Consider the following 22,559-nt stretch of genomic DNA (forward strand, 5'->3'; position numbering starts at 1 on the left):
TTATAAAGTATTATGTATTCACGTATGGATTCTTATAAAGTAATGTGTATTTCTGTGTGGATTCCTATAATGTAATGTGTATTTCTGTGGGGATTATTATAAAATAATGTGTATTTCTGTATGGATTATTATAAAGTGATGAGTATTTCTGTGTGGATTATTATAAAGTGATGAGTATTTCTGTGTGGATTATTATAAAGTAACGTATATTTCTGTGTGAAGTATTATAAAGTAATGTGTATTCCTGTTTGGATTCTTATAAAGTAATGTGTATTTCTGTGTGGATTATTATAAAGTAACGTATATTTCTTTATGGATTATTATAAAGTAATGTATGTTTGTGGTTAGATTTTAATAAAATAATGTTTATTTGTGTGTGGATTCTTATAAAGTTAAGTGTATTTCTGTGTGGATTATTATAAAGTAAAATGTATTTCTGCTTGGATTATAAGTTGTTTTCGACTTCGAAACTGTTTTGTTAATTTTTGTATATGTATTTATATAAGTTTTGTAGAAGTATTAGAGAAAACAAAAAATTCTGTGAAAATATTTGAAACACAATACCGTCTTCCGGATACTTTTTTACAATATTCAGAGAAGTAAACTATTAGCTATACGTCACTGTGGGTTTCATCCAGAGGAGTTTGAGTAACAAAACAGGCACTTTGCAGTGTTCCTATGGTAACCATGGCCACAAAAACGCGCGTCATGCCTATAATTTTACATTCTAAATGTCTAACGTGATGTTTGCGTTGGAAGTGCGAGTGTTTATATGATTTCGCAAATAAACTGGTAAATATCATGCACACTGATTTCATTAATCCGTTTGAAACTGATGTGAACATTATGATGGCTTTCGTTAAAAATAGTAACTCTTTTCTGAGGCTCGTTAAACGTGTATCAAACACGCAGCAATATAACGACTATTTTATTTTTGCAGTGGTATAGAAGCAACACATTGAACAGAACTTTTCACAATTAAAGTTTCCAAGTGAAAGAAGTTCTACCGAAAACTACGTTGTTTTCTCTATATTTTTAGCAAAAGAAAAAAACACAGGAGCTGTAAAACAAGGAACTAATGGTAAGCTTTCAATTTTGCAAACGACAACAAACAGACTAGAATACGTTTTATTTGTGTGTATGTGTTTTCTTATAGCAAAGCCACATTAGGCTATCTGTTGAGTCCAACGAAGGGAATCGAAACCCTGATTTTAGCATTGTAAATCCGTAGATTACCGCTGTACCAGCGGGGGCTATTCTTTGTAATAGAAAATAGTTTTAGCGCGTTTATTGGAAGAAGTCGGTTAAGTCAAAAGAATTACCTGTTGATTTGTATCTCAGGATTCTTTCTCCCAAGACAGCGGTGAGTCTGAAGGCTTTATACACTAAAACCCGGGTTTCGATACCCTTAGTAGGCACAACACAGACAGCCCACGGTGTAGCTGTGTTCTCAGTTAACAAACAAACGAACGTTTTTATTTAAGCATATATTGCTTTTAATTTATTTTTAATGTTCTTTACTGGTAAATTGAAATTGCGTTCAATCACTTTAAATGAGATCAGACTGCGAACAAACAAAGAGCACTACAGAAAAAGCACAAACACACAATCAGTATTAATATGTGATTTTATGGGACTATTTTATTTAATTCTATAATATAAAGAAGTCGCCAGCATACACGTACATTTATTACTGTTGCATTTTTTTGAACCTCATGTCAACTAGCCAGGAATAATATATCAGTACATGCTTCGTACATGTTATATATAAATACATATAGCACGTGGATTTAAGGGATGTCACGTAGGTGGTTAAGCCTAATGAAGAAACACCAATTAATCAGTAAAACTAATTATATATCGATGCTTATATATGATTATTTCTTTGTTTGTTGTTAAGCATATAGCTATACAATGGACTATCTATGCTGTGCCCATCCCGAGCTGCTGAGGCATTTGAAAACTAATTACTATTATATTATATACTATAATTTTATTGTGATTTTGGTAAAGAAAACACGTCGCTATTTGTTTTTATATTAGTTATGTTTTGGTGGGAAATAACGTGAGCTGTTGAATTAAAATAAATAAAATTTATCTGAAACTGAAACAAGTCACTGGAAGAAGTCAGTAATAAGTCTTTCTTCGAATCTCTTGTTTTTAATGCATCTTTATGGCTGATGAATCAAACTTTCCTGCTTCTGGTGGCAAGAGATTGACTTAAATCTTTTATAGAGAAGACGCCACTGGTTTCCCCACGTGACGTCTTGAAGATTGTCTTGTCTTCTTGTTCCTGTAAATCCTCATTTTGTTGGTACGCTTAACACAGAACAGTCTTGCGAACCATGCGTTGTAATGCCTGGGGACCCCTAACTGGCATGATAGCGGGTCTTATTCGAAGTAAATCCGTACGCCTAGAGCACGCGTTTCCATGGTAACAGTGTCAAGGTAAAGTACCCCCCAGAAGCTGCACTCGCTGTCAGGCACACGCCAAATTAGACTGATGTGGCCGTTTTACTCTCTTCTCGTTCAGATGACAGAACACATGTGTAGCCTGTGGAAATGGCTCCACTGCAAGACACATGTGTCTGGCAGGGCGGGCCAGTACCAAGAACCTTTGTAAAGGGGTCGTACAATAATTTACCGCCAAGTACTTTATATTCGAGTAATTGTGCTTAAAATATTTCTGTTACGAATATGACTAATAGTGAAAAATACTCTAGAAATTTCAATAAATCGTGAGCTTATGTGAATAAGAATTAAAATTTATAACTTTATCAACTCTTGAAAGATGACTGAGGAAAAGTAAAAAAGATAAAGACAAACAAGTTATAACATTATACTACAAGTTAGATTGAAGTTGTCTTCCAAGAACAAAGCAGGAACCTAATAATATATCATTTAAAGCGAACAATGAAGATGACATGTATATATATATATACATATACACTATATATATACGTGTATATCTTTATACGTATCTTTATGTTAGAATATAAAAGTTACGAGCAGTGTTTGATTAAATAGCAAAAAATAATTATATCAATTTGCTACACGAGAAATAATTGTAGGCACATTCAGTTTGATGAGTTTTATTGTTATAATACATATTTAACTTTCATTAGCGGTTGACGGCCACAGATATATCTTTCGATGTTCTATTTTGACAGATTCTGCCAATAGATACTTTTTTAACAGCTGGTAAAAACAAGAAAGAGCTTTCCAATACAACGCATTTGCTGTAAAAGCACCCGTTATCATACTCCTTATTTCCAACTTGTAAAAGACAAACGTTTGTCCTTTGGAATTTCGCGCAAACCTACACGAAGGCTATCTGCGCTAGCCGTCCCTAATTTTGCAGTGTAAGACTAGAGGGAAGGCAGCTAGTCATCATTACTTACCGCACACTCTTGGGCTACTCTTTTACCAACGAATAGTGGGATTGACCGAAATATTATAACGCCCCCACTGCTGAAAGGACGAACGTGTTTGGTGCGACAGGGATTCGAACTCGCCACCCTTAGATTACGAGTCGAACGCATTAACCAACTTGGCCATGCCGGGCTGTAAAGACAAGCGACTGCCATAGATTATGATGGGAAACCGTAAAATGGAAATGAAAATCTCTGCTGTTTTTAAGACTTTGTAGTGCATAATGAAAGGATTTAGTCATTTTGTGGTGCATAACGGAAGGATTTAGTCATTTTGTGGTGCATAACGGAAGGATTTAGTGATTTTGTGGTGCGTAATGAAAGGATTTAGTCATTTTGTGGTGCATAACGGAAGGATTTAGTCATTTTGTGGTGCATAACGGAAGGATTTAGTGATTTTGTGGTGCGTAATGAAAGGATTTAGTCATTTTGTTGCATAACGGTCATTTTGTGGTGCATAACGGAAGGATTTAGTCATTTTGTGGTGCGTAATGAAAGGATTTAGTCATTTTGGCAATAAAGTTCAACAAAAAACGACTTTTAGTTTTCAGATAATAAAGAAGCTAAGTTCTTTTCTCGTTATCATTTGGATAATAAAGGTCTTTTTGTTTTCTTTTGTCTTACTTTATCGCCAGAAAGTCTCTGCAAGACGTTATGTTTACTCTGATAAACCATTGTTTCGTGTGGCTCATAATGTAGGTAAATTAGTATGTAGAATTATACAAGGTCTGTTCTCTAAAATACTTTACGTTTATTTTGTACTCTTCAGCCCTCCTAATGGAGTTTTTATCGGACAATAATATAAAGACCGTAACGGGAAGTATTTTAACCCAGAGAACAGATTGTCTATAATTCTGCTTCCAGAATCATTATGTGTAACAATGAAACCTGGAGATGTATAGCATTATTCGTTGCTGTTAAAAGGTCTGTTGCAAGAATATCTAAATAAATAATATCGAATATCTAGGTATCAATTTTTATCATTATTCATCGTTGCTAAGTAACAACTGTGTCTGAAATTGTAATAAAAAAAGCCCTGAGGATGGAAGTAGTTCTTGTAAACCCGCATTAGCGGCATTAAAAATATAAGCTAGGAATATTTGGATGGGTTTGATTAGTTCCACATTGAAATTAACAATTTGTTTATCATGTTGGATACTAAAGTTACATCTTTGCTATATAATCACCCTCCATCCTATTTAGTGAATCAGCGGTACCTTTATGGACTTACATCGCTAAAGACAAGGGTTCGATTGCACGTGGAAGACAGTTCGCAGATAGTTTTGCATTTAAACGGATAAAAGCCGTATAACCATAAACACCTTTCAGAAATGGAATAGACACTAACATGATGGATTATTACTTTGTTTTTTTAGGTAAAAAGGTTTTATAAAGAGATCCAGTTATCGTGTAAATACTAGTAATCTTGAAGATAATTTGAAGGAATCTATAGTTTTAAAAACATTGAGTTACACAAAAAATTAAAAAATATTTACTTTTATTATAAATATTGCAAAACCTGCCTGCCTTCCAACTACCATCCGCCTACTCGTCAATAGTTTGATCATCTTAACTATCTTCTATCTTTCCTTATATGAAGAGTTTAAAGCTATAGCGGATACGTAGAGGAAAAATGAGTCGTTTTTGTATTTTTTTATTGCAATAGCAAATGGCCAACAAAAGGTTATAGAAATGTAACACGATTACTAAATCGCTTTTGGTTTTGTTTTACAATTTCTATAAGATCAGAGATTTGTTTTATTAAAAGACCGACTTAACTGAGTTACTTCTCCTTACAACCGGTTTGACAAAAGTCTTCCTCGAGTATTTCTATTGGTAAGAAATTCTTCAGTTTTTTCGTAACTTAACGATACCATCTTATCAACTGTTAAATTAATTCAGTAGGTATGAAATAAATCTATTCCAAATGTTATATACAACATGTAATTTGGTAAGCTCAGGTAATGATTTAATCTGCTGGTGATATTGGAGTGGGTTTCGAAGAATAGGACATCGCTATTGACAAATGTTTATACTAAAAATAGTTAACTTATTTGTTTAATCCGTTTGCACTTACAAGGGTTCGAATTCCCGTCACACCAAATACGTTCACCCTTTCAGCTGTGGGACATTATAATGTGACGGTCAATTCAACTATTCGATGGAAAAATAGTCGCCCAAGGATTGGCGGCGGCTGGTGATGACTATCTGCTTTCTCTCTAGTCTTTTACTGCTAAATTAGGGACGGCTAGCGCACATAGCCCTCGTGTAGCTTTGCGCAAAATTCAAAACAAACCAAAACCAAACTAAATCCACTTCCAAGTTTCATGAAAACATCGTAGACGTTAGGGAATAATTCCACCCACATCCTTAAAAACAGACGTTGCATGCTCGTGCTATTGACAGAGTGTGAATTTATACCGATTATTTTGTAACAACCCAACCTTACAAAACAGACATTATAAAAAGTGTACTCTTCAAGATACCCATCACTACTCACTCTCGTGAAAATGGGACAAAACAATCAATATTCTTTGTCTTAACAGAAAGTAACAAAATAAACGGACGACTTATTTTATTCCTATTTAAACGTCGCCTTTTACTACAAATTTGTTCACTTAACAAGATGAAGATTTTTTTTAGTCTCAACAACAACCGAAACTTCATTTTATGGTCTTAATCTTTCACTATTTATAACATAACTGATGTGTTTGTTTGTTTGTTTTTGAATTTCGCGCAAAGCTACACGAGGGCTATCTACGCTAGCCGTCCTTAACTTTGCAGTGTAAGACTAGAGGGAAGGCAGCTAATCATCACCACCCACCGCCAACTCTTGGGCTACTCTTTTACCAACGAATAGTGGGGTTGACCGTCACATTATAACGCCCCCACGGCTGAAAGGGCAAACATGTTTAGTGTGACTGAGATTCGAACCCGCGACCATCTGATTACGAGTCGAGTGCCTTAACTACCTGGTTATGCCGTGCCTTGATTTGTAAGTACCCCTCCCCAGATAAAAAAAAGTGGGTGATGGATATGAACTCATCTGAAAATTACTAGACAGTTGGTTCTCAATAACGACTACTAGTATCGCAGTTAATAAAATTCACTTAATTTCAATATATCAACCACACAGTAAATGTTTGTATATATTATTACCACGCAGTTAATATTTATATACGAAGACAAAATCACTCCGTCGGTTATTTTGGATACTAGATGGTGAAACAAGGATAGAAATGATATGTCTATGGCTTCTTCCAGTTGATAGATTTCCTAAGCGTGGAACTTGAGCTAAGTTTTCAAAACCAGATTGTAAACTATGTTGTTTATTTTTAGGTAAAGTCACAAAGTTGCTCTTATTGCACTTAAAGAAGGTAACAACATAAAACATGGTTTCTGCACTAAACAACAACAGTAACAATTCTCTGCCCTAAACTGCAACAATAACAGCTCTATACACTAAACAACCACAATAAAAAGTCTTTGCGCAAAACAACAATAACAGCTCTCTGGGCTAAATAGGAACATTAACAGCTCTCTGTGGTAAACAACAACAATAACAGGAATCTACACTAAACAACAATATTAACAGGTCTCTACACTAAACAACAACAATAACAAGTATTTGCACTAAACAACAGTAACAGCTCTCTTCGCTAAATTGGAACAATAACAGTTCTCTGCAATAAACAACAACAATAACAGGTCTCTACACTAAACAACAACAATAACAATTCTCTGTACTAAACAACAACAATAACAGTTCTCTGCACTAAACAACAACAGTAACAATGCTCCGCATTAACAGCAGCAACAACAGCTCTCTACAATAAAAAATAACAGTAACAAGTCTTTGCGCTAAACAACAATAACAACTCTCTGCCAAAATATTTTTGAAGTTAAAGAAACCAAAACTGTGTTAAAACTGGTCGTTCTCTCGGTCATATTTTGTTTGCTAGTTAGTCCTCTTTCTAGCTCTGTTAATTGACTACTTTCTGTGGCGCTACGGTTTTATTTGAATATTATAAAAGTTATAGAACATTTCTCGCTTACGTATTTAAAAATTAAATGGACATAGTTCAGGAGCTGTTAATTATGGTTTACCTAAAGTATTGATGACAGAATATCAAGGTATGAACTGTTAATTGTGGTGTACCTTTAGTATTGATGACAGATTATCAAGGTAGGAACTGTTAATTGTGGTTTATTGAAGTAATGATGGCAAATTATCAAGGTACGAACTGCTAATTGTGGCTCATCAAATAAAAATTATTGATTATAGTTTATTGAGGTTGGAACTATTAATTAGGTTTGGCTTCGTGCGTTTGGAAAGTCACCCATAGCTACTTAGGGACCATCTGTCAGATAGTCATCACCACCCACTGCCAACTCTTGGGCTACCCTTTTATCAAAGAATAGTGGAATTGACTGTTACATTATAATGCCCCCACATTAGAAAGAAGGAGCATGTTTTTATGGGACGGAGACTCGAACCTGCGACCCTCAGATTGCGAGTTGATCACACTAACCACTTGGCCATGCCACGCTCTATTAACTATAATTCATTCAAGTAGGTCTCGTTTGGTTGTTTGTTTGAACATTTGCACAAAACTAATAAGAAAAAGAAAAATAGCCCTCCACGCTAGCTATCTTTTATTATGACTTAATAGACTAGAGAGAATGCAGCTACCCAACAGTATCTATCTACTACTGTAGGACAACTCTAACTAGAAAATGAGATTTGACTGTAACTCTTATAACGCACCCACCACATCCTCAAAGTGAAAAACGAAGTCTTCTAGACGGTAACGAGATACGTTTGATAGGCCCTCGGTTCCATAACCCAGAACATTAATCATTAGGTTACGTCTGACTCGTGTAATTAATTATGGTTCATCGAAGAAACAATTATTAACATTATTTTAAAAGTAGAATTCATTAATCAAGGTTGTTTAAGTAGAAGATACTAATTATTATTTATTTGGCTAGGCTTATTAATTAAGATATTTTAAATATATTACAAACATAAAAGTGATTTTGTTTTGTTTGTCTTACACCCTCACGGGCTCGATAGAGAAATTTCCTGATAAAATGTGTAAACTGACAGTTTATAGTTGAAAAATACTTCTATTAAACACGATTACGAAATATAATTTTAATTAACTAAACTGATTAATTTATGTATCAACAAATTGTATCAGAGAAAGTAATTCTAATATCCTTGACAAGAGGGTGTGAAAAGCGACATATAGGTATGTCGGCGTAGTTTGAGATGTATTACATACTTTACATACAGAGCATTGTTTCAGTTATCATGCACGTTAGAAAACTAGTTATATAAACACATCTAAGTATTGGTTTCGTGTTTTGTAGCATTTTAAACTTGTTTATTTTAAAAACTATTTAGTTCGAAGGCTTTCGGTTTGTTTGTTCACAGCGTTTTGAGCAGAGTCCTTCTTTTAGGTGAATTTATTGAAAAGATCAGGTTAAATAGAAGTGTCATTTCACGAAAGGCTTGAAGGAGACAAACGGTGTAGCTGGGGGCTCTACGCTAAGGCGCAGTTTTCGCAAATTTTCGATTCGACTAAATTCTCTTAGAGAAACTTCCATCTTAGACTCCCCTTCCGAGGTTAAGGGAGCGGCCGCCTCTGTCACTCCCCCAAAATAATGACCCTAGGGTTAAATGAACAGCAACTCAGCTGAGCAAAAGTGCTCGAATAGTTGTTAAAACACACGCACATGTAGTTTCTTCTAGTAAGACTATATCAGCGAACAAAGTCTACTAATTTTTTTTTCTTTAAGTGTACAGTATGCTCTACTTTAAATACAAATATTATTCCTCTCAGATACTTTCGATATAATAATAATATTTAAAGTACGCTTTAAACAAGGAAACAAAGAACACATATTCTCTTTATCTAGATTTTGTTTATTTGTTAAGCACAAAACAATACAATGTGCCACTTATACTCTTCTCACCACGAATACCAAAAGCCGAATTATAGCGTTGTGAGAGTGTAGATTTATCAATGAGCCACTAGGTGGCGCTTTAGTAGTCGAGCTATTATATATACATATTAAAAAAAGTAATGCAAACTCTTTTAATTCTTTGTCATATGATAATAAAGAAGAGATTCGTGGTTGCTATGACTAATCAATAATTACACTAAAAACAAACTTACTTTATGCTCGGCTGTTTAAAGTGTCGCTATTAACTTCTCTCTGTCATTCGCGATGCAAATGCTCTTTTATAGAATCTAAAAATCATAAACTTCTTGCTAAATTTTCGTGCCTAAAGCTGAATTTCGAAAATTTCAAACAAAATCATAACTTAAGAAATTACGGAACAAAAACTTTATTCAGTAGCAATGAAACGAAATGTTTTCTGATGTTTTCTCTAAGTGATTTTTTTTAATTTATTTTTGAAGTTGTTTTTTTAGCTTCATTCTTTCCACTAAGTTTAAAGTTTAGTTTGGAATGTTTGAAGTATAATAGAAATATAACACGACCCTACCACCTTTTTATGTCATTGTTTGGTGTATGCAAAGAATTTTGTAAGGATAATGATTAACATTTGCAAAAGAGCAATTTCTCGAAAGCTTTTGAGAAATACTTTCGATTTATATATGAAATTGATTAATATAACTAAAATAATATTTACCTTCCTATCAGGGTTCAAAGCATCCTCATCCGAAAATCCTAAGCTTCTCATTCGTTTCAAATATGTTGTAGTAATTGGTAAACTATAGTCAATAAAGGCCGCTGCCTCGGCTGTGGCGCTGCAGTTACCGTGGGTAGGAGAGCGAGATTCTGGGGAACTGCTGCCGCTGCTATCACTACGTTCTCCGTTACCTTGGTAACCGCCTTTTCTTCCGTTGTTGTTAGTAGCGCCCTCGGCGGCGAGGTGCATCCGTTTCTGGCAGTCAGCACAGGACATGAGGAAATGGGTGACCGCCTCACGAGGTAGAAATGCGTACGTCTTGGCAATCTAGTCAGGGGATAACAAAAAAAAAAAAAAAAAGATTATAATAGGCTGACGTGTCTGAAGCGAGTGCTCAGCCAAATCACTAGCAAGCTGTCTGAGCACACCAGTCGATGAAATAAAGAGTAGGAACTAATATTTCTACCTTCAGCTGACATGAGAATAATAATAAAAAAAATGATTGGGACTTATCACCATGACAACGCTTAAACCGAATTCCAAACTTATTTGCAAAATAAGTAACTTTGTCAGAAAGATGAGAGATTTAATAAGGATTATACATTCAGAAATTGTGATTTTTTAGACCATTGGCATCAAGACGAATAATACCTTTTTATAAGCTATATTTCCTCGTTTCTTTATTTTGTTTTCAGATTACATAATAATTTTATACTGCAAGTTTACATGGTTTTCTGAAGTCTTTGCTAAACAACCTAAGTACCTTAAGTTAACGGTAGTACCTTTGTAATATTCCTTTCTTTTTCTGTAATAAAAGTTACAAAAACAAAAATTAGAGGAACAATAAAAACGTCAATGAAATAAAAGTGACAAACATCTCGCTCAAGGTTTTCCATTTTTTGGCTGTGTAATATATAAAAAAATTTATATCAGCCGAGATTATTTAATATATTTTGTTATAAATGTATAAATAATGTGTTTGCGTTTTTCTTTCGGTCCAGAACTTTTCTCGATCAGTGCTAGAAAGTTCCGATTACAAAGTTAACATGAGTAATTGAAGTTGAATGTCTTATTTCTTAGAAGGGTGGAAGCCTAGAGAGAAAAAAAACTAAAGGGGACATTTTTCACACGAAATGAAATTCATAATTTTTTTAAAATAAGGTCTTATAAATTTAAGAACGTAAAATATATATTACTAAAATATCGGTTATGAGCAACGTTTTTATGTTGTATTTTATCGTATACGATGATAAGAAACTAGTTTAATTAAGTTTTCAATGTAACTCACTAAAACCTCGTTATGTGCACAGAAAATGATGCCCGTGGTGAGAAAGTTAAATAAAGTTACGTTTACGTGAGAGTGTCTGACCATGTAAACATTTCTTTTTCAAGTAGACTAGAAATTATGGATCTAACATGTAAACCCTGCAAATAAATGTTGCTTCAAATATGTGCGTGTTAATGATAGAATAAGGAAAATTTAATAGAAGGACATGTAAACTACTTGAAATGTTTTACGGGAGGAAGCTAGTTTTGTTTATTTGAAGTTAAGCACAAAGCTACACAATGGACCATGGGTACCGAAACCAGGATCATAACGTTATAAGCCTTTTTACCTCCTGCTGTATCACTGGGAAGTCTAATTATTTCCGTGAAAGAGATTATATATAACATACCCAGTGAGAACCAAGATATGCATTCTTAAAAACGGGTTTTCAAAGTTTAGAAATTTCTGTTATTGTGTTTATTTAACTAAGACTTACACTTGTAATTCATCTTTTTTGTTTGTTTCTAATTAGTTTTTTTGTCTCTTAAAATACTCGTATACTTTGTTTTTGAATTTCGAGCAAAGCTACTCGAGGGCTATCCGCGCTAGCCGTCCCTCATTTAGTATTGTAAGACTAGAGGAAAGGCAGCTATTCATCACCACCCACCATCAACTCTTGGGCTACTCTTTTACCAACGAATAGTGGAATTGATCGTAACATTTTAAATCCACCAGGGCTGAAAGGACGAGCATGTTTGGTATGACGGGGATTACAACCCGCGACCCTCGGATTACGAGTCGAGTGCCTTAACCATCAAGTTTGACCCCCGTGACACCAAACATGCTCGCCCTTTCAGGCGTGGTGGCATTAAAAAGTGACAGTCAATAACACTATCCGTTGGTAAAATAGTAGTCCAAGAGTTGGCGCTGGGTGGTGATGACTAGTTGCCTTTTCTCTAGTCTTACACTGCTAAATTAGGGATGGCTAACGCAGATAGCCCTCTTGTAGCTTTGCACGAAATGTAAAAACAAATCTTTCAAGATATCTTACTTTCGTGACATCAAATACAGCCCTGGTCTTATTTTTATTGGTCGCAAAGTTTCACGGCTTAATTTATGTTTAGTCGCCTTGAGGTTCAAAGTAAACGAGTGTGCCAATACAAAGAACTGTGGTATAAATAAAAACTTTGATATCTAATCATTGTAAATTATTTTAATCAAAGTTTTAACCGTTCCTTGTGTCTTCTTGCTTCTGTGAATTATTATTATTACAGGGAAGCGAACTGCAACCTTGACTGACACACTGACTGATTGATCGATTCTTCATACTAACCGCTTTATAAGTTCGTTTTTGCCCAGCATGTTTGCCCCCACGACCATCCATTTCAACGTGAACTCCAAAAATAATATCGAAGAAATTCTCCACCACAGCGACTTTTTTATAAACGATCTCTTCTCTGCCACCACTGGGCTAGAAAAAAACAACAAAAACCCTTTTTCAGATTTGTTCACACATTCCAAATACATCAAATTTAGATTGTTTACACATTTTCATATGAGCAATTAAATTGTATTAGAAATAAAAGTAGATGTAGAAGATCGTGGATAAAAGAAATTAAAATAATATTCGTATAATTATTTCATATCCAATTTTCTACATGTTTATACCTACAGTGACACCTGGATTTTTGTTCTTTTATTCAAGTTCAACCTGTGAACTGTTTATAATTGATAAATATATATATGATATTCATATATTTATTGTAACAGTTTTTAATGCTTTTTTTTCAAAAGCTTTTCAATTGATGTCATCTTAATACATGACACAGGATGATTTTCAAAACACCTCATTTACTTTTAAAAAATTAAATTGTACAATCAAACTCCAGTTTGTATTTTTTATGGACAATCATAACTGTGCATCTGAAACACATGTGTATTTACAACCGACATGCTTTATAGTTTAACGGTTGTGATAATCTTCGTAGCTATCTTGACAGTAACAACACTTCAGAAACAGAAGGAATTAAACATCACACTTGTACTGAAAAAGGTTGATAACTTATGTTACAACGCCTTAGAAACAGAAAGAATTAAACATCGCACTTGTACTAAAGAAGGTTGATAACTTATGTTACAACGCCTCAGAAACAGAAGGAATTAAACATCACACTTGTACTAAAGAAGGTTGATAACTTATGTTACAACACCTCAGAAACAGAAAGAATTAAACATCACACTTGTACTAAAGAAGGTTGATAACTTATGTTACAACACCTCAGAAACAGAAGGAATTAAACATCGCACTTGTACTAAAGAAGGTTGATAACTTATGTTACAACACCTCAGAAACAGAAGGAATTAAACATCACACTTGTACTAAAGAAGGTTGATAACTTATGTTACAACACCTCAGAAACAGAAGGAATTAAACATCACACTTGTACTAAAGAAGGTTGATAACTTATGTTACAACACCTCAGAAACAGAAGGAATTAAACATCACACTTGTGTTAAAGAAGGTTGATGACTTATGTTACAACACCTCAGAAACAGAAGGAATTAAACATCACACTTGTACTAAAGAAGGTTGATGACTTATGTTACAACACCTCAGAAACAGAAGGAATTAAACATCACACTTGTACTAAAGAAGGTTGATAACTTATGTTACAACACCTCAGAAACAGAAGGAATTAAACATCACACTTGTGTTAAAGAAGGTTGATGACTTATGTTACAACACCTCAGAAACAGAAGGAATTAAACATCACACTTGTACTAAAGAAGGTTGATAACTTATGTTACAACACCTCAGAAACAGAAGGAATTAAACATCACACTTGTGTTAAAGAAGGTTGATGACTTATGTTACAACAACTCAGAAACAGAAGGAATTAAACATCACACTTGTACTAAAGAAGGTTGATAACTTATGTTACAACACCTCAGAAACAGAAGGAATTAAACATCACACTTGTGTTAAAGAAGGTTGATGACTTATGTTACAACACCTCAGAAACAGAAGGAATTAAACATCGCACTTGTACTAAAGAAGGTTAATAACTTATGTAACAACACCTCAGAAGTTGAAAATACTGATATGCTATTACATGGTGTTTATTCCATAGTGTTATAGAGCAGTGTGTTTTCTTGGGAAAGATTGATATGACTGTAAGTACTTTACCCCTCACTTCATTACACATGATTTTTCTGAATACATTTAAGAAAGCTGGTTGTATTCAGTCTTTGTTGTCTCTTTATAATCTCATGTTCCAAAACAAAATTATGAAAAATCATCACATGTGTCTGTATATTGTTAGATTTTGATTACTAACGAATTGATTAATCATATATAACAATGCACTACTTTGTTGCTGGCGGGTTACAACTGCACATCGTTTTCTATTTTTATGTTTATCAAATTTATTCAGAGTATACTTTTATCAAGAATTGGTTAATACTAACGTAGATGTGAAAAATTGTTTTTTATTACTGGTTAATATTAACACATGGATTTAAGAAATGTTTCCGGTTCGTAGTGGCAGCATATTACTTTCTTTCTTCGCCTCTTTCGATTTATTCGTTCTCGTTCACAACTATCGGTCTTTTTTTCTTTTCCGTTGGACTCTTATCTTTTATATTCCCTTCTGAATCCTTCGTATAACCGATCTCTTTCTTTCTGAATTTGCACCTGTTTCCCGTATATGGGATTGTAATGTTTCATGAACATAAGGGTTCATGTACTCTCCATACCAGCTGTTATTCCGCTCTGTCGTGCTCTCTCAAGTCCAATCGATGTTACTTGACTCCTAACGTTATAACAAAAGCTAATTCATATCAACCACTTTCAGTGCTTGTGGTAATGCCCATTCTTTGTTCCCTAAATGTTGCACGAATGAGGCGTTTTCTACGTTTGTTGTGCCTTTTACACGTGTTCCGCGGTTGTTGCATAAAGCAAACATTTTTCCATGCCTATTAATCAAATTACTTGTTCTCTGTGCCTGTTATCAGAGTTATATCTTGCCTTTTGGAGGGTATAAAACATTTTAATACATATTTTCGAACCAGGTGTTTTCTGTACCTCCCGTAAGGTGTAGCCATTTTTCATACTTACTATACGAATCAGAATTTTAATTTGAATGTCGTACAGAAATTGATCGAGATGAAAATATGTAGTTGTAGCCTTGAAACCTTACAGTTCTATTCAAATTAAACTCGCACATTTTAATATCATTAGTATATGTCATAATTAACTTAATCTACAATCCATATGGCTATAGGCTAGGCTTACCGAAATAAGTTTATAATTATTAATATTTATCGAACATCAAAAACTTGCTCCATGAGTGTTATTGGCATTCGCTACTTTTTCCACAATCATATTTCAGTAAAATTGTGCTTAATTTACTGTGTCATTGATGACACTTCATTTAATAAACGTGAAGTTGGGACGATTTCGATTTTCATTTCTTGACTCTCGTAGGAAATGGTTGAAGGCTAGATTAACCGGTTTACCTACATGAAAACTTCCAAGTTATTACTCCTGTCAGTCAAAAGGTAGAAGATGTTTTGGAATAACAAAGTAACTTCAGACAATGTTAAAACTACTTCGAAATGGTTAGAGAAAGCTTTATGAAGTGTCACGTATCCAACAACAAGCGACAGCTGAAGGATTGAAAGGGAAGATCAATTAGTACTTATATTTGGTTCTCAGTTTCCAATAAATTTTATTTTTCAAATACGATATATATATATATATATATATATGTATAAAATAGAGAGATAGTATTTTCACGTTCACAAATAAAAAATATTCATTCGAACACATACACACAAAAGGAAATCATTTCGTCGATAGACGCACTTTTGCGAACAAAACATTTTTCGTATTTTTTCTCGAGAAAATGAAAATAAGCGATATTTGATATGACGTCATGTTATTGGGAACCATGTACATGCTGTTGTACACCTGAAAAATTGTGCATGCGTAAAAGTGCTAAAGCTTTAACTTTTAAAAATGTAGCAGCTCAAATATTTTATCCATTGACTTCTGAAATGGAAAACCGTATACTGACTAACATCTAGCATTTTAAAATCGTAACATTAAGAGTCGGGTTGAAGACACAGTTACATATCCATAAAAACAACGACAAAAAACTTGATTGCTCATTGAGCCATTGCCTAACATCAATGTGATAATTACTTGACTGTCATGCTGCTCTTTAAAAGAGTGGATAATGTAAGGAAACACGTGTCTCACATCAACATGATAATTACTTGACTGTCATGCTGCTCTTTAAAAGAGTGGATAATGTAAGGAAACACGTGTCTCACATCAACATGATAATTACTTGACTGTCATGCTGCTCTTTAAAAGAGTGGATAATGTAAGGAAACACGTGTCTCACATTAACATGATAATTACTTGACTGTCATGCTGCTCTTTAAAAGAGTGGATAATGTAAGTAAACACGTGTCTCACATTAACATGATAATCACTTGACTGTCATGCTGCTCTTTAAAAGAGTGGATAATGTAAGGAAACACGTGTCTCACATCAACATGATAATTACTTGACTGTCATGCTGCTCTTTAAAACATTGGATAATGTAAGGAAACACGTGTCTCACATCAACATGATAAGTACTTGACTGTCATGCTGCTCTTTAAAAGAGTGGATAATGTAAGGAAACACGTGTCTCACATTAACATGATAATCACTTGACTGTCATGTTGTTCTTTAAAAGAGTGGATAATGTAAGGAAACACGTGTCTCACATCAACATGATAATTACTTGACTGTCATGCTGCTCTTTAAAAGAGTGGATAATGTAAGGAAACACGTGTCTCACATCAACATGATAATTACTTGACTGTCATGCTGCTCTTTAAAAGAGTGGATAATGTAAGGAAACACGTGTCTCACATTAACATGATAATTACTTGACTGTCATGCTGCTCTTTAAAAGAGTGGATAATGTAAGGAAACACGTGTCTCACATTAACATGATAATCACTTGACTGTCATGTTGTTCTTTAAAAGAGTGGATAATGTAAGGAAACACGTGTCTCACATCAACATGATAATTACTTGACTGTCATGCTGCTCTTTAAAGAGTGGATAATGTAAGGAAACACGTGTCTCACATCAACATGATAAGTACTTGACTGTCATGCTGCTCTTTAAAAGAGTGGATAATGTAAGGAAACACGTGTCTCACATTAACATGATAATTACTTGACTGTCATGCTGCTCTTTAAAAGAGTGGATAATGTAAGGAAACACGTGTTTCACATTAACATGATAATTACTTGACTGTCATGCTGCTCTTTAAAAGAGTGGATAATGTAAGGAAACCCGTGTCTCACATCAACATGATAATTACTTGACTGTCATGCTGCTCTTTAAAAGAGTGGATAATGTAAGTAAACACGTGTCTCACATCAACATGATAAGTACTTGACTGTCATGCTGCTCTTTAAAAGAGTGGATTTGCTAATTAAGGAACAAAAGTATTATGTGAATTTTACTGAATATTCGCAATTCTGAGATGTATGATGACTCAGTAAGCAGTAGTATTGGATGCACGCTTCAGTCGATTTATAGAATATTAGTAATTTCTGAAAAGAAAGAAAAAAAGGCGATCTCTGAGCAATATAACAGTACCTATTGTAACGGTGTGGCTGTCAAATGTGAACTGTCGTCATGAAATATAGTGTTTTACTCAGCAGTTCCCCCAGGTGGCTCAGCGGTAAATCCGAGAGCTTTTAACATTAAAAATCTGACTTTGATAATCGCGCGGGGCAGAACACAGATAACCAATTTGTAATTAACAAAAAGGGTGCAACAAACTGCTGTCCAGTTACAAAAGAAAGCGGATATGGAATCAGAAAAGTAAAATCAAATTTTGTATATTGTGGTTCATTCCAAGCATAAAGTGAGTCGCTCAGTTACCTGGTTATTGATTTTGTTTGTTTTGAATCTCGCGCAAAGCTACATCAGGGATATCTGCGTTAGCCGTCCCTAATTTAGCAGTGTAAGACTATCGGGAAGGTATCTAGTGATCACCACCCACCGTCAACCCTTGGGCTGCTCTTTTACCACCCAATAGTGGGATTGACCGTCATATTATAACGCCCCCACGGTTAAAAGAACGAGCATGGTTGGTGCGACAGGGATTCGAACCCGCGACCCTCAGGTTACGAGTCGAGCCTATTTACCACCTGGCCATGCCGGGTCCTTGATTTTGTGAACCCAAAAAAAGATTACACATAATTAATCTGTTAAACAGTCTTAGAGCACGTGAAATTCAGGTTATAGAAGCGGAGAATCAAATAATGTTGTGGTTTTGAATATCTGTAAATGTTGCTCAATTTTAAACTAATTAGGTAAAATTATATACAACAAACACAATTAAATCTATAGATTTTATAAAACATAATAAATTATTTGCCATTTAATCTATTTTCTTCAAACTATCTATATGGTATAATTACTGTTACTTTTAGAATTGGACATTACTCTCATTTACACTCAGTAAAATATTTACATTGTTACTGGAAGGGTCACCCGTTTTAAACAGTCGAAACAATATACAGTAGTATGTCGGTCAGTCAGTAGACACTGAAATGACATTACGTAAGGGACGTTTAAAGTTGCAATTTGTAATATCGTGACGTCAACACAGCATGACATATGAACTTCAAAAGCAAGAAATATAAATATCTGTTACTCCTAATTTTGGTTTCATTTACTCTTCAACTAGAACACTTTCAGAGACACTGCAGAATTGTATTTAGTATATATATAACTTACATCATAAATGAAACAGTTGTTTAAAAGTTTAGTTGAAAGTATACTTTCTAGTCGTTTATCTTGCTGATCTAGTAGTATATATCTTATTAATTTGTTTACTATTTTCCAGTTAATAGTAAGATTAGTTAATGTACTATTATAAACGTGTTGAGATGTCATCACTTGAATGTTGCATTCAGTGTTTGTGTTTTCTTATAGCAACGCCACACCGGGCTATCTGCTGAGTCCACCGAGGGGAATCGAACCCCTGATTTTAGCGTTGTAAATTAGTAGACTTACCACTGTACCAGCAGGTGACTTATAAACGTGTCAAGATGTCATCACTTGAAGGTTGTATTCAATGTTTGTTGCCTCCCATTGGCACAGAGGTATGTCTGCGTATTTATTATGCTAAAAACTGGGTTTCGATACCCGTAATGAGCAGAGCACTAGCTAGCTCATTGTGTAGCTTTGTGCTTAATTTTGAACAAACAAATAAACAAAATCAGTGTTTGTTATAAATGTGTGAAGATGTCTTCACTTGAAGGTTGTATTTAGTACTCTATTATAAACGTGTGAATAATGTTTTTATTAGCCTTTAAAAATATCTGATATTGCATGATTCAATAAACGTGTTGCAACTTTCTTCTTCCTTGACGTAATAAAATATAAGTTGTATGATACCTTCCATTTGACGTAGATAAATATGAGGCACGTTTTATTTGTCATAGGTAAACAATGTTTTTGTGGTTTTAGAAAACAAAAATAGAAATGTCTTAGTTTAAGATAATAAGTAACTCAACAGTGATGTGAACACGACACAACTTGTACCAGCGATAACTATTTGAGCACAATGTTTTACAGAAACATGGACTGAAAATTGTGAAATACAATGTCTTATTTCCTTGCTCATTATAGATAAAATAATATTGTGATTGTGTCAGAATAGCTTTTGTTGCAAATCACGGAGTAAATGAGAATAATGAAAAATATGGAAGTAAAAAATAAAATAAAAATGGAGTGCATTTTTTTATTTTGCTAAATTCATGGCCTAACCCTTAAATATGTCGGATAGAAAGCAGGTGAGAGATAATTTTGAAACTAAAAATATAATCCTGTTTTTATTTGTTCCAAAAAAATGAAGTTTCCTACAATAATGTCTTGACCACTGTCATCCGTAGGATAGTGATAAGTCTGTGGACTTACAACGGTGAAAATCGTAGTTCTCGATTCCCACGATGGACACAACAGATAATTGAACTTGGCTTTGCTTTATGAAACAAAACATGGCTATAGTTTCCTGTTTCATAACTGGAATGTAGTTTAGTTTTTAAAGTATACGTAAATAAATGTGAACTGTAAATGTTTTGTTTCATAAGACGTTCTTCACAAATTCATTAGTAAATTATCTGTGTTTGTGTTTTCCTTATAGCAAAGGTACATCTGGCTACCTGCTGAACTGTCATCAGAGGGAAATCGAACTCCTGATTTTAGCGTTGTAAATCCGTAGACTTACCGCTGTACCAGCGGTAGACAAAGTTATCAGTAGCATGAAATGTGTTTACAGTTCCGGAAAAATATCTGTAAAAATGTCCTGACGAATAATACCACATCTGCGGTATGAACACGACACTATTTGTACCGACGATAACATGTTTTACAGAGACATCGACTGGAAATGGTGAGGTACAGTTTCTTAAGTGGAAGAGAAAATGTGGTACACGTTTGGACTAATTAGTCCCTTGTCTCGTTCGTGATGCCAATTATTGGTCCAAAACTCTAACCACGTTTTTCTTTCGCTCTCTTACCATTACCCCTGTTACATAAGTTGTTTGTACAAATTAATTTTGTTTCAGTTTGGTAGTAAGGTAAATATTTTTAGATATAATTCATTTTCATCAGGTATTTTACGAGAAAGAATAGAGTACTTTATCAATAGGCAAAAATGTACATTAAAGTCATTTCAGCATATACTTGTACCAATTTAAACAGCACATTTATTTGAATAATACTTTGAAACGAACTCATTACGAAGTATTCAGACTCGAACTGTCATCAGAAGCGTCTTGTTTTAGGAAATTTGATATAATATTTCGTTGCCAAGACATATCATGAAACATAAACTAGTTAAAAGGAGTTTCAAAATCTCTTCCTCCTTTCAATGTAATGACACAATTTTGACTCGCAATTTAGGGTTTTAGGTTTCGGAACAAAATAATACATAAATATTACATTTCAATCGAATTCTACAGAACACAAACTAAGTATCAAGCAGCTCGTGTTTCTGTCATGATTTTAAGAATAAACTGAACTTGGAGTGTTCAAGATCTCTTGAGAACTCATTGCTTTCATAATGCTTTCTGTAAGGCATCACAACTAGGCACTAAATCATTAGAGGAAGAAGCTAAGTAGCTTGAAATTGCTACTTTCTCTCAGGAATACACTGGAAAAACATGGAAAGTAAAATATATAAAAATGAGATTATTTGAAGGTTTGTTTGTTTAATAACATTTTTAGATATTAAATATACATCAGATTTGTTTTTAATGATGGCTCGCAGAGACTTGAAAGTGAAACCGAGAGAATAACTATAATTTATATCATTTCCACACACAAAAAACAAACACAAATAGCTGTTACCCAACTACGTTTTAATTGTTTACTATTCATTACAAGTAGACAAATAGTTACACGTTTTAATTGTTTGCTATTCATTACAAGTAAACAAATAGTTACACGTTTTAATTGTTTGCTATTTATTACAAGTAGACAAATAGTTACACGTTTTAATTGTTTGCTATTCATTTCAAGTAAACAAATAGTTACACGTTTTAATTGTTTGCTATTTATTACAAGTAGACAAATAGTTACACGTTTTAATTGTTTGCTATTCATTTCAAGTAAACAAATAGTTACACGTTTTAATTGTTTGCTATTCATTACAAGTAAACAAATAGTTACACGTTTTAATTGTTTGCTATTCATTACAAGTAAACAAATAGTTACACGTTTTAATTGTTTGCTATTTATTACAAGTAGACAAATAGTTACACGTTTTAATTGTTTGCTATTCATTACAAGTAAACAAATAGTTACACGTTTTAATTGTTTGCTATTTATTACAAGTAGACAAATAGTTACACGTTTTAATTGTTTGCTATTCATTACAAGTAAACAAATAGTTACACGTTTTAATTGTTTGCTATTCATTACAAGTAGACAAATAGTTACACGTTTTAATTGTTTGCTATTCATTACAAGTAAACAAATAGTTACACGTTTTAATTGTTTGCTATTCATTACAAGTAAACAAATAGTTACACGTTTTAATTGTTTGCTATTCATTACAAGTAAACAAATAGTTACACGTTTTAATTGTTTGCTATTCATTACAAGTAA

General features: G+C 33.8%; 1 protein-coding gene across 1 annotated transcript in view; it reads right to left on the bottom strand.

Moving 5' to 3' along the window:
• The window catches only part of LOC143237412 (nucleolar protein 4-like), a 107,393-nt gene that overhangs the window by 29,274 nt on the left and 55,560 nt on the right, over positions 1 to 22,559 (bottom strand). The window contains exons 2-3 of the mRNA XM_076476645.1: positions 12,696 to 12,833; positions 10,096 to 10,422 (exon numbers count right to left, since the gene is read on the bottom strand). Of these exons, the coding sequence (XP_076332760.1) occupies positions 10,096 to 10,422; positions 12,696 to 12,833 (465 nt within the window). The remainder of the gene's footprint in view (positions 1 to 10,095; positions 10,423 to 12,695; positions 12,834 to 22,559) is intronic.

The sequence above is a fragment of the Tachypleus tridentatus genome, chromosome 13, assembly GCF_004210375.1.
Source record: "Tachypleus tridentatus isolate NWPU-2018 chromosome 13, ASM421037v1, whole genome shotgun sequence".
Classification (NCBI taxonomy): domain Eukaryota; kingdom Metazoa; phylum Arthropoda; class Merostomata; order Xiphosura; family Limulidae; genus Tachypleus; species Tachypleus tridentatus.